This window comes from Glycine max, chromosome 5 (assembly GCF_000004515.6).
Source record: "Glycine max cultivar Williams 82 chromosome 5, Glycine_max_v4.0, whole genome shotgun sequence".
NCBI lineage: Eukaryota > Viridiplantae > Streptophyta > Magnoliopsida > Fabales > Fabaceae > Glycine > Glycine max.
The window spans coordinates 29,356,274-29,370,102 of NC_038241.2; the positions used below are offsets into that span (position 1 = coordinate 29,356,274).

A 13,829-nucleotide genomic window follows, 5' to 3' on the forward strand; every position below is an offset into this window, starting at 1 on the left:
CTCAAAAAAACAAATCAAACGTAACAAGACAATTATAGTTGCTGTTTGAATACCTCACCCACTCAAGTGTATCACACAATTATGGCTTTTCTCTAATGAAACACTCTTGCCTTTTACCACTCTAATTCCCCTTGAGTTCTTAGGCAATTCAAGAGATTATGGCCACAACAAAGAACAATTCACCAATATGTGTAAGGTAAGGCTAGAGAGACCAGGAAAAGGTTAACCAAGAAAAAGGCTAACAATGTTTTTAGGCCCAAATGAAGGAAATAAAATTCAGAATTTAGGAATTCAAGTAACAATCCTTCATGCAACCAATATATTACCTTAAAGAGATTTTTTTTTAAAGTTCTTCAAGCATGAACCATTCAGCCCAATTTTATTTTTTTTAATTTTGCTTATACGAAATTCTGCTTCTTTTTTTTTTTATAACAAAGAGATCAAAAGGCTTAACTTTTGCAATGGTTTAGCCTAAAAGAAAATATATGAATAAGAAGTTAATATAAATGGCAAAGAGAATAAAGAAGGATGTTACCCAATATTTCCAGCAAAGGAAGTGTTGATCCTAGAACCGGAGCTATGATTACCAAATGATATGAACCCTCATGGCACAAGGGCTGACTTAGGATCGTCTAGGATTAAACCTTGATGGAAAATGCAGAAATTGATTAAGGAAAGGATGACAAATAAGGTGATTAATTTCGTGGGTCTTAATAAGGTGGTTCTTGGCATAAAATGGAATAATGAGATGAGAAAACGTAGGTTAAGTGGTGGCTGGACAGAAATATAGAAATGGCAATAACTCAAGCTATAGGGCTCCAAATGAGATGATTCCAAAACGAGGTGAAAGGTCTTGTCTTGAAATTCAATTTAAGCTCAGGAATCACTTAATTTGAGTGCGTAAAACGGGAGTTATGGCCACGAGATAATTCTGGGCAGAAGTGGATTTTCTGGAATTGTGGTTTGAAAGAACAAGGTTGAAGATGAAAGGAAGGAAATAATCACTCTTTCCGGCGAGGGCAACACACAAAGGTTGTGAAAGTCCTTTGATACAGCCAGGGTGTTCTTGAATCACTCAAGAATTTAGGAGAATCACTCTCACTAAGATAAAAGAGATAAACTCTAATTTTCTGAATAAAACTCAACTTGTGTTTATTGATAAAATGGTTCAGCTTATGTAGAAGCTTTACAGCAGATTTTAGTAATGGCCCACTAACCTAAAATTAAAATAACTTATTGCCATTAACCTAGGGAATTAAAAAAAACTTAATGGTTGAGTGTAACTGTAATTGTGGCAACCAAAAGTCACCCCCAACAGCCAACAAGTCAGCCACCATTTGGTCTCCCAAAAGGCTGATGCTTAGATTGCCAATTGGGCCCTTATTACAACTTGAACTAAACCTACTAAATCCCTTTTAGTTGATTAACCCAAATCATATTTTTGGTCAGCCAACTTTACAAGGATTGGGCCATTATTTAGACAAACTAAACACTCTAAAATTGAGACAAAGTGGTGTCATTTAGTCCTCCTCCATTTGGGCCATGATACAACTCACAACCTTGGACTTTTCTCCTTCAAACTTGGGCTTGTATTCAAATAGTATGGACAACACTTGTTGAAGAGCTTCCTTGGCTTTCCTTGCTCTAGCCCTTGTCATAGGCCCTCCAAGTCCTTCAAGTGGATCCTTGCCCTTGCACTTGGTCATGTCTTCATCAAAGTGTGAGCTTGCAGTGAATTTAGATAGCGGGTTACTTTCTATATGAGGAAGCAATGACTTTCTGGTTGTGGAAGAATTATGGGATGTCAGTTTTATAGGTGTAAGGGGGAAGTGGAAGTCTGAGACAGGATTCAGGGTGTTGGTTAATGTGTACGCACCTTGTTCGCTTGAAGGGAAAAATTTGTTGTGGCAAACCTATTGGGGTACAAAGATAGATGGAAGGAGGATAAGTGGTGTATTTGTGGAGATTTTAATGTTGTTAGAACCATGGAGGGAAAAAAAGGTGAGGATGGATCCTTCTTGGCTACTAGGGTGGAAATGTATGAATTTAATTACTTTATTGATACGATGATGTTATTTGAAGCACCAACGGTGGGATGCCAGTTCACATGGTTTCAAAGTAATGGTAGAACATGCAGCAAACTTGACAGATTCCTTTTGTCAAGTGAATGGATTCACAGAGACCAAAATTATGCATAATTTGTACTAAAGAGGGAGCTTTCAGATCACTGTCCTATAATCCTAAATTCAGCTTGTGTTGAATAGGGACCAGAACCATTTAAATTCATAAATGACTGGTTGGAGCTAAAAGGAGTTGATGATTTTGCCAAGCATACATATGAAGCATTGCAAGTTGAAGGGTGGGTTGCCTTTAAGTTGGAGGAGAAGTTAAAGAAGTTGAAGTTTCCTTTGAAGGAATGGAGCAAATATAACTATGGGGAATTGCAGAAGAAGTGGGATGATATTAAGAAGGAAATAGCACTTTCCGATAGGAAAGTTGAACATGGGGTGTTAACGGTTGAAGAGGTGCAAGCGAAAGCAGATCTAGTGGGTAACCTAAAACAAACCTCAACTTTGTTGGAATCGCAAGTTTACCAAAATGCAAGGCTGTCATGCATGAAGGAAGGTGACTCTAATACTAGGTTTTTCAATACTATAGTGAATTGGCGGAGAAGGAAGAGTGGAATTATGGGCGTTTTATATTCAGGGAATGTGGACTAAGGATCCTGGTGCGGTTAAAGAGCATGTGAAGAATTTTTTTCCTTCAACGTTTCATTCAGTAGGTGGAGATACCAGCGCTACTAAATGTTATACAAGTCAGTTACTTAGAGGAATCTGATAATTTGATGTTGACTAAGAGGTTCTCTGAAGAAGAAGTGAGGTTTGCTATTTGGAGTTGTTTTGGGGACAAAAGCCTCGGACTTGATGGTTTTAACTTTAGGTTTGTTAAGAGGTTTTGGAATCTGTTGAAGGCTGATGTTATACAGGTAACAGAACAATTCCACTCGCATGGGAAGTTCCCTAAGGGAGCCAATGCGTCCTTTTTGGCTTTTATACCTAAAAAAGAGGTTATTGGTGGCTTAGGGGACTATAGACCAATCTCCTTGATTGGTTCCCTTTATAAGATCTTGTCCAAGGTCCTAGCAATGAGATTAAGCAAGGTGGTTGGCAAACTGGTAAATGAAAGTCAGTTAACATTTGTGGGAGGACGAAATGTGCTAGATTCGATGGTAGTAGTAAACGAATGCATGCATGAGGTGAAGCGACGGAAGAGATCAACACTAATATTCAAGGAAAACTTTGAAAAGGTATACGATGTCGTGAGGTGGGATTTCCTCTATCACATGATGAGGAGAATGGAATTCAGTGAGAGGTGGATTGGATGAATTCAAGGGTGTCTAGAATCAACTATTGTGTCAGTATTAGTTAACGACAATGCAACATCTAAATTTAGCATGCAATGAGGGTTACGATAGGGTGACCCCCTTGCACCTTTCTTTTTTTACTAGTGGTTGAAGGGTTAATTAGGAGGAATAGTTAGAGAAGTGAACAAGAAAAATTTGATGGAAGGGGTGGAGATAGGAGAAGAGAACTTGGAGATCTATTTACAAAAATTCGAAGATGACCCCATTGTATTTCTAAAACCAGATTTAAAGAGTGTTTTGACACTGAAGGCAATCTTGATAAGTTATGAAGTGACAGTGGGGTTGCGTGTTAATTTCCATAAGAGTACCATTGGAGGGATAGGAGTTTGTGAAAGAGATGTACAGAGATTTGCAGTTCTACTAAATTGCTTTACCTTGGAAATGCCCTTTGTTTACTTGGGGATTCCACTAGGGGCTTCTCAGAAAAGGATTCGAACTCGGGAACCAGTGCTGCAAAAAACTAAAGAGGAAAATGACGCCATGGAAGCCAAAATTACTCTCAATTGGGGGGCAAGTTTGTCTTATTAATTCCTACCTAAACTGATGGTGGACAATATCAAGGCAATGCAGTTCAATTTTCTATGGGAAGGAAATTTGGAACAAAGGACACTAGCATGGGTTAATTGGGACAATATCTGCCAACCAAAGGTGAATGAAGGCCTAGGTATAAAAAATGTGGAGTTTTTTAATAAGACATTAATTGCAAAATGGAAGTGGTTGCTACTTGAAAATGAAATGGCATTGTGGGCTAAAATACTAATAGCTAAATATGGTCCAGTAAGGGATATGGGAACAATTTTAAGCTCAATATTTGTTTCCACGTGGTGGCAGGATGTGCTAAGCGTGACATAGCCAAATAATGTGAATGGCTGGTTTGAACGAGTATGGAAAAAGGTGGGAAAAAGTGGATCTACCTTATTTTGGAGGGATATATGGTTGGCTAAGGTTCTTTTAATGAGGCTATTCCTTAGATTATTCTCACTCTCCCTAGATCAGGATTTAACAGTGCTTCAAATGGGATTTTGGGAGGAAGGTCGATCGAATTAGAAACCATGGTGGAGGAAAATTTGAGGGAATGAGAGCTAGAGTCAGAAGTGCAATTGATGGTCATGCTAGAGAGACCCAATTTGAAGGTGAATGTAAGTGACTCATGGATGTGGAGAAGCCTTGAAGGAGGCGAATTCTCTGTCAAAAATATGTATTTTTTGCTGTAGAACTTCCCTCAAAGTGAACAACAAAATTTTTTAGATATCTTATGGAAAGCTAGGTCCCTTCCAAAGTGAAGGTTTTGGCTTGGAGGGTGTTGTTGAATCGTATTTAGACGAGGGACCAATTGGAAAAAAAAGGAATAGGTGGTACAAATTTCATTAATTTATGTCCAATGTCCAGGGAGCAGTAGGAATCAACTACTTACCTTTTATTTAATTGCAATTTTGCATATGCATGTTGGCAGCAGTGCTACACTACAAAAAAAAAAAATGTTTTTCCGATGACAATAATCCGTCGATAACACTTAAAATTCGTTGCTAATTGGATGTTTTCGACGGACAAAAATCCGTTGAAAAAATGGTCATCGGAAATATTAACCGACGGATTTTTGTAGTCCGTTGGAAATTTTCAACACAATTTCCGTCAGAAAGGATTCGTGGAAAATTTATGATGGCCACAGTTCGGAAATTTCATACTGATATTTTCTGTCGAAAACTTCCCAAGGATCCTTTCTGACGGAAATTCTGTCACAAAATTCCCATGGCTTATTACAGACGGATTTTGCGTCACAAATTTCCCACGATCATTTCCGACGGCATTTCCGTCAAAAATCTCCCATGGGTCATTTCCGATGGACATGGCGGTCGCAAATTTCTCATAGACCATTTCTGACGGATTATTTTGTCGCAAATTATTTTTTTTTGTTATAAAATTTATTATTTGCAGTTTTTTTTATCATTAATAATTTAGAAATTATTTTATGCATTTATATTATTTACCATGAATATTTGAATTAGGCATACTTATAAATTTGGAAATAGTGAACTTGATAAATCCAAAACATTGAGTAAAAAAAGTCATTAAGTTAAATTAAAAACAAATGTAAGAAAAATAAAACACAATGTCAGATGTCAATGTCGATTGTCAATAGTAACTTTGTGCTGCTAAGTCAGTAGTCAAAATAGTCATTAAGAAAGTGTCTCTGTTGGTCATCTGCCTGCTGGCCATCTGTATGCTGGTCATCTGCCTGGTCCTGCTGTTGGTCCTAATGCTGCTGGTGAGGTTGTTGTTGTTGATTAATAATGTTCTGCGCCTCTAGAGGTAGGAACTGAAGGACTAATGACTGAAAAACGCGTATCTCCTTTTTTGATTGACACAGCTCCTCCCTCAGGCAGTTAATCTCTGCAACATCTTCAACACGACTGGAAGATCCTTGCGTATGCTACATGAAGTTGTCACTTCCACATTTATTAGTATGAACAAGGTCTCTAGTACCATAAAGGTGTCCCTTACGCTTTGTTTTTGCAGAAAGTGGCAATACAACACTAATTGTCATTGCCATAGTTGGGCCTACTGTTGTTCTTGTTTGCTCATTTGTCTCTGCCTATATTTAAGAAGGAGGAAGGCAAGGAAAAATCTTGTAGGCAAGTCCAACTACCAATTTACCATGACCTTTCTATTTTCAACTTAGTCCTCCATTGTTTCAACGAAGTATAAATATAGAGAAAAATCTATGTAGAAAGGCATATATGATCTATCATAATTTAGAGTAATTATTTCCTATGAATAAAAAGTGTAATTTAGAGTAATTCTTTTGTTGTAGGCTGAATTTTCTTTCCATCAATCGCTTTGAAAGGAAGAAGAATATACAATTAGCTATTTCAACCTTTTCTATGCTTAACTCACCCGAAGGAGTTCTTAAGCATAAAGATATTACTAATTGTCATGGGACTGGAGTATCTGTTCTGACTTCTGATGCTTGTGCCTCATATTGGAGTTGGTATGGTGGTGTCTTCATTTTCAAGATATAAGATATTACTTTAAATGAAAGTTATGTTTGGTTTGTAGTTAAGTTTCAAAACTCTTCTATTCTTTGTATCATTTCAAGGGACTTTGTTGTTCTGCAGAATTTGCTCAATCTTGCAGTTTATGTGTAAATTATCTAGTGTGTCTTTGTGATGCAATCATTTCTATTATAATTACTTAACTAGATTGGTGTGTATTAACCATTATTTGGTGACAGAAAGTTCTTTTATAAAATTTTTAAGTTCTTTGCCATCAAATGAGAGGTGAAATGCATAGTTATAACAAGGTTACAAACCTTATCTGTTTAAGAATTAGATTTTCATATTGTTTTAAACAAGGAAATTTAGATCATGTGAAAATAATTTCATTTGGTTTGTTTATCACTATAAGTCATCAACGCTTCTCTAGGATAGTGAATCAGAATAACATAATATTATAGAGAAAATATTGATTTTTTTATATGATATAACATTTAACATAGAATAGCACCTATTTATTTATCTGAGACTCACAATGAAGTGTATTTGTACAAATTTGAGCAGATAACGATGAGCAAATCTTGTTGAAAGGCATTTAGTATATGTTAATAACACGATTAAAACACCTTTTGCTAAGCTATTTGGATGTGATCCATTAGTATATGTTGATAAAAATTGGCCATCAAGTGTAAGGAACCTAGCACTTTGTTGTGCAAGCTTGGAGGATCAATATATAGGAACATCTTCCTTGTATTTAAGCAAATAATTTTTTTATTAAAGATCTTTGAATGTTGTCAGAAATTTTATGACTATGAGTGTAAGTTTTTGGTACTTGTCAATTCATTAGTCTTCGAGTTAGAAATTTATTGATTTCCACCCCTTGCAAACTCAACATTTGTTACAAAAAGTTTAAAATTCAAAGAGAAAGCATTTGTTTTTATTTATTATTAAATTCGCTTCACAACCCCTTGCAAACTCAGCACGTTGCAAGCCAAAATGCATTCATGTGATATAGTGCCATCCAACAACAACAACATCCCATAAAGTTCAAAAAGCTAGGCACAACCGTTCAACTTTCAAACTCAAAACCACAACACGAACAGAAAAACGCGAAACATAGCAAAATGGTTTGCACTAATAGCAGGAAGCAACTAAGAAAATAGTAAACTAAAAAGTGTTATATTAAGCAGACCTGAAGCTTGAGCACGGTGGTTTTATCAGCAGCAGTGAGCACACTAAGATGAGAAAGAAACTTGAGTCAGCACCCACTCTAACCCCCACGGCGAGGAACTCGAACTCGAAGTCCTCGGCACTTGAGCCAGCACCCACTCCAATATGAGAAAGTTCCCATTCCTCGTAAGTTTGATTGAAGCCAATGGTGAGTGTTTACAATGGTGAGGTGAGAAGCAGCGAGAGAAAGGGATGGGCTGACAGCAGAGGCTTTTTATTTGGGGGTTAGGGTTCCCTTATCAAATCACAAATGAGAGTGACATAACGCTAGGGTTCTAGTCTTTTTATTTGGGGGTAATTTTTAATTTCGACGGATTTGATTCCTTTAGTAAAATCCGTCGGAAATTTATACTTTCCGACAAAATACATCCTTCAAAAATATCCATAGGAAAATACAATATTTCCAACGGAATAAATTCTGTGGGAAATATTTCGTCGAAAATATCTATTTTTTTGTAGTGCTACTTATGGATAGATAAGCAAGAAATGATGCCAAGTACCCCTTAGCAACATTTGTTGGCCTTTAGAAGAGCGGGGGCCACAACGAAAGGGAAATGCTGGATGTTGTCTATTTGGATGGCTTGGATATGGATCATTTGGAATACAATAAATGAGGTTGTCTTCACAGATAAGCAGGTATCAGTGGAGGAATTGCATGACAAATCTATGTTTAAGTTGTGAAGTTGGGTTAAGGCAAAGAAAAAAATAACAACATTTTCATCTTATGATTGATAATGAATCCAATGTTGTGTATAGCATCTATTTCCTAATTCAAGTAACATTCTTATCTCAAGTGGAGTTGGGTGGACTCCCCCTTTAATGAGAATGTTTATTTTTTTTACATTAACTTATACAATACTATGTTGATGTTTATAGGGGAATAATACTTGTAGATGCTTATAGAGAGTCTATCAAAAAGTTAGATACAACTTCTCTCATTACTTGTGAACATTGTAATCATATATATGTTATAATTACTATAATCATTAATATAATACACTCTTTTTTGGCCTTCCAAAAAAAAAATCTCAATCCATATTTATTTTTTTAAAATAAAATCATGAAGCATTCTTACGCCATTTGAAGATGGATTAATCTCACTCTGACATCGACGTGGCAACATACAAGTTGATAATTAATTTATATTAATGATAATAATGAAGATAGCTAAGTTTATGTCCAGGTGGCATTAGACATTGTTATATTAGTTTTAACTATACTAAATTAATAATGTATAGGACATGATATCGTTTAATTAATTCATATTTATGTATAAATTAATAAATACTAGTACTATTTTCTCAAGAATATGTGTATATAGAATAATTTATATTAAGAGCGAAATATCTTTTTTCATATTTTATGTTTTAAAAAAGTGTGATTCTTTTCTCATTATTAAGCATTCATGTTAACTCTCTCTTAAAGTCTGATACATATTTTTTAAATTTTACAAATTTAATTTCTCATGAATAATAATAATAATAATAATAATAATAATAATAATAATAATAATAATAATAATAATAATAATAATAATAATAATAGAGAGAGATGTATTTTTCATAATTTTTTAATATATTTCCATTAGTTTTTTTAAAACTCACCTAAATTAAGCATACATATTTTTTTATAATTTTAAATATTTTTTCTTAAATATTTTTATTTATACTTTTAGATTTTATTTGATTTTAAAAATATTGGGCGCAACAGAGCATAATACAAACTTTGCTCTACATGGAAGAAATTAAAGCGTGTGAATAAGTGTATTTAAATGATCACAACTCACAAGATTAGCAAGCAGATCTCAAAATTTGGCGTAGGATTAAGTGGTTTCCCATATTAAATTTCAATAATTATGATAATGTCATGTGGACCTATGATCCAATGACAATCATGAAATTAATCAACTTCTTCTCCAAATAGTAGTTGATACTCGTTTAAGATTTTGCACGGCCTATTTATTCTTAATTTATCTTAAAAAATATTAAAACACAAAATTAATTTAAGTTAATTACATTACTTTAAATGAATCAAATGGCGAGAATCTCGTTTAAACTAAAAAAAATAAAAAAATCTTAGTAGTGGAAGATATGCACCCACGGGTACCCAAAATACTTGAAACAAAGAATAAATTGTCATTAGTAACAATAATAATTTTATACATAAGTGATCATCACAATCCGACAAGGAGAACAATATAAAATAAATGCTGCCAGCATTTTTTTCCAATCAAACTAGCTAGACCCTGTTCACAACGCGGAAGAAGGAAGAAAGAGGTCTATTTGAATATAGTCAAATCCTCTCAAAAACCCCTCTTTATATATATATATATATAAACAACGACAACAGCTGTGGAAATTACAAAAATGCCATTATGGGGTATATTAACGTAGTTAACGAATCAACTACGCAAAAACTATATGGAGAAAAGGGAAAACACTTGGCATTATCTTGAACTCTACGGCATAACAGACTCAAGACAGTTGCAGTAGTTGCAGGCCATTGATATTTTACTCCAAAATCCATGATGATGGACTAGGGAAAAAGAAAGCACTGCGATAAAAAAAAAGTCTTATTATAAGTATTTTTCCTATAGTTATCTCATGCATGCACACCAACAAATCAATGTAGCTAGATCAGTGAATTTCTTGAACTGGTTAAATACTATTCACTATCAAAGCTGCCTCAAACACCGACTTAAGCTTCTTATGAGATCCTTTGCTGTGAAGCAGTAGTCCATGTTCATCTGCAAGAAAACACAAACCATATGATCAATGTGAAAATGCAAGAAACTTATGATGGTCATCATTTGAAAATTTCTGACTAATTTATAACTTTTTTTATTTGACTAAATCAACACGATAATTATTTTACGACGGAAAAAGTATTTTGTTAGGACATATATAGTGTGTTGGTGTCAGGACCGGCTTAAGGCCCAAGCAAGGGCTTTAGGTCTAAAAAAAAAATATCAAATTTTTTTTAATATTAATATACCTCAACAAAATTTATTGTGAAATTATATTTAAAAATAAATTTTAAATAAAATAATAATAATTTTAATAAATTATTTTATGAGTAAATAAAAGACTTTATTTTTAAATTTATTAAAGATCTCTCAAATTCTTGAGTCGTCTCTGGTGCCTAGTGTATTAGAAATTATTACATGATATCAATTAATTTTTACGTAATACACAACTGAATTTTTCAATTTATAAAGAAGAGTTCATAAAAATTTATTTCGTGTCAAGTTAAGATTAACCGGGAACATGATTATTTGAGACTACTTAATAATTTGTACTAATTTCAATAACTTAACGAAATTACAGAAGGTGATTGCTTAAAAATTGGAAGTTAATAAAATATTTACCTTGGCAACAATAGTAATGTCAAAAGTGTTATTCCCAAAGGGCAAGAAGCTGCTACTCTGAACTGTGAGATGATGCTTCTCTAATTCCCTTAGTATAGCAGCAGCTCCTCCACTGTGTTTGTCGGAGTGGATTCTGATTAGTACCTCTTTACCAGAAATTCTTGCTTCGATTTTGGGGAGCGACTGGTCGGAGTTTTCGTCGTTGTCGGAGCTATCATCACCGGCAAACACAACAGATCTCTTCACAAATACTGCTGATTCAACTGTTTTATCCACAGCTTGTTCCTCCAGAGTCTTTACCCTTTCTTGTAGTTGTTTCACGTACTTTATAGCATCTTCCAAGACGGTAGCCTTGTCCATCTGCATGCAAACATTCATGCACAAACATATGATACAAATTATATAGCTAGTTAAACTCAAATTGCCTCAGCATTCATAATTAAAATTCAAATTAGTAACAACTTGTATATATATGATAAAAAAATATGTCAGTAAAATTTAGATATCCCAGTATTATAGTGGGAAAAAATATAATTTGTCATTAGTTCAATTCATTGATTTTTAGTAGCTGACTGCACCCAATTAAAGTAGAAGATATGTATTACATGTGTTCAAGGTTTCAAATCACAGCCACAATATTACAGTTTTGGAGGTTATAGTAACCATAATTATAACTGCTTGTTCATAATTTTCTATGATTACATTAATTGCAAAATCATTTACTGTGTCCGCGAATACAATTTAAAACTGTGTTTGACATTGATGCATAACATGCATGAAATTTAACTTACTAGCTAGGGTCGACCTAATGTTAGGTGAGAGATTTAGATAGTTTGTATAAGGTTCTAGATTAAAACCTTGCTGCTATTGAATAAAAGAAAGAAAGAAAATCATGCATGAAATTTAATACAAATGATACCTTCTTGAGTCCAGGAATTATAGCCGAAAGAGCAATGAACCTCTGACTGAGCTTTTCCCTTCGTTTTCTCTCGGATATTACATGATCTTGAGCTTGGGTAGGGTTTCTAGTCAATGAAGCTGCAGCCTTTTTCTCTCGAGTATCATAGTGATCTAGAAAACTGTTGTTGTCATAGACACTTTGAGAAGCCGCAGCTGCTGCAAAATCCAAGTTTTCACCATACCCAGTTTCACTCTTGGGCTTCTTCACTTTGGAAGCAGCATCCACGTTGTATAGTTGTTGGGAAGTAACCGAAGATGCATTGGAGTTCTCAAAGGAGATGATCTTGGAGGATGAAGAAGAAGAAGCTTTCGGAGCCATCATGTCATGAGTGTTGTAAGCACTCCAAGTAGTGCTCACAGTCTTATTTTGCTTGGTTGGTCTTGGAGGGGTAACAGAATATTGTTCAGGATTTTGAGTGAGGGAAGAGTTTTGTGTGCTTTCGGAGTTGAATCGCTTGGGAGAGGAAGAGTTCTTTGGGGACGCGGAGAAGGACTCAAAGTCAAGATCTTCGAGCTGGAATAATACAGAATTATCCATAGGGTATTGGTGAAACAAAGTGGGGTCCTCCATTCCCTGTGTCATGTGAAGAAAAATGGGTAAGTAATTATATATTTTGTGATTAGTTTGCTAGAAATTAAGGTTGTGTATGCTTACAAATTCAGGCATGTACATGGTTGACGAAATTTGCATCATCCTTAATTCACCTCGCCTGCTTAGTATATGAGACACACAGAAAAAGGAGACAATCAAAACCTTAATCCAAATTGAAGGATAAAAAAAACTCTTCGATTTCCCTAAAATTGAAATAGAACCTTAAACTAAATCAAATGATTTAATCGTTCCAATTTTGAGATATTGTTTTGATTTTAGCAAAAAATTGATCCTAGGCATATATATATATATATATATATATATATATATATATATATATATATATATATATATATATATATACACACACACCCAGAAGGTGAACTGAAGTTGAAGCTGAGAACAAAAACTAAAATAAAACATAGAAGGTATGATGTACTTTTTGAAACGTAGAATTATCAGTTATAATCAGAATTAGTTAAGGGATGTGAAACATTTGAAGAATTCGTTGATGATGGAGACATGTTTGAGAAATTAAGGAGACTGAGAAGTTTACCTTAATTGATTGAAGAAAGAAAGAAAGGTAGAAGGCTCAGAAGATGAAGTGTTTGTTGTTGTGACAGTTGAGTGATGGGAGCAACGTTGGAACAAATTGGTGAAACTAAGAGAGTGTTTTATAAAGGGGCCGGGCACGTACACGCTTCGTTTATTTGGTGAAACTAAGAGTCTCTTTCTCTACCGATAACCATGGCCAGTGTGAATATGTTAATCTCATTTTCTTGGGTTAGTTCATAGTGCTGTTTGAAAAGTGGGCACTCCCTGTCTTCACTAACACCTTTCGTTTATTTGGTCAAATTGTGGGTTCTTTAATCTTTATTCGTGCCTTTGTTTGTTATGTCAGGTTTGCGACGACGTCAATAATTCGTCCATAGACAACGCAATAAATAACGCCAAAACACTTAATTGAACCCCCAATGACGTGATTTTATATATATATATATATATATATATATATATATATATATATATATATATATATATATATATATCATTATCATGTTATTAAACGTGTCATTCCAAATAAACAATTTATCTATCATAGTAATTATTTCAGAGGCCAAACTCTTCCATAATATCTTCTTCTTCTTTTTTTCATTGTGAGAGAATGGAAAGACAACCATAATAATATGAGAAAGGATGTCAATGATATATTGAGATCTTCAATATTTTTTTATTAATAAATATTAATTATTAATTTCTAAA

At 34.3% G+C, this 13,829-nt stretch overlaps 1 protein-coding gene across 2 annotated transcripts; it reads right to left on the minus strand.

Moving 5' to 3' along the window:
- Positions 1 to 9,762: 9,762 nt before the first annotated feature.
- LOC100798011 (transcription factor bHLH18) lies at positions 9,763 to 13,479 on the minus strand. 2 transcript variants are annotated; one of them, XM_003525836.5, is made up of 5 exons: positions 13,123 to 13,479; positions 12,630 to 12,684; positions 11,934 to 12,548; positions 11,015 to 11,374; positions 9,763 to 10,393 (listed from the first exon to the last, which is right to left on the minus strand). In XM_003525836.5, exons 2-5 carry the CDS (start codon positions 12,666 to 12,668, stop codon positions 10,322 to 10,324), a joined length of 1,086 nt encoding a protein of 361 aa, XP_003525884.2. In that variant the 5' UTR covers positions 12,669 to 12,684; positions 13,123 to 13,479; the 3' UTR covers positions 9,763 to 10,321. The 2 variants fall into 2 exon arrangements, with proteins under 2 accessions (XP_003525884.2, XP_040871350.1); XM_041015416.1 differs by lacking the exon at positions 13,123 to 13,479 and having other exon boundaries at positions 12,630 to 12,687.
- Between the last annotated feature and the right edge of the window lie 350 nt (positions 13,480 to 13,829).

Excerpts from the sequence above, each read along its gene's own strand:
- LOC100798011 (XM_003525836.5), bottom strand. The coding sequence starts at position 12,668 with ATGATGCAAATTTCGTCAACCATGTACATGCCTGAATTT. Across the intron at positions 11,375-11,933 it reads TAATTCCTGGACTCAAGAAG|ATGGACAAGGCTACCGTCTT; the intron begins GTATCATTTGTA and ends GTTTGCATGCAG. Across the intron at positions 10,394-11,014 it reads ACATTACTATTGTTGCCAAG|ATGAACATGGACTACTGCTT; the intron begins GTAAATATTTTA and ends GTTTTCTTGCAG.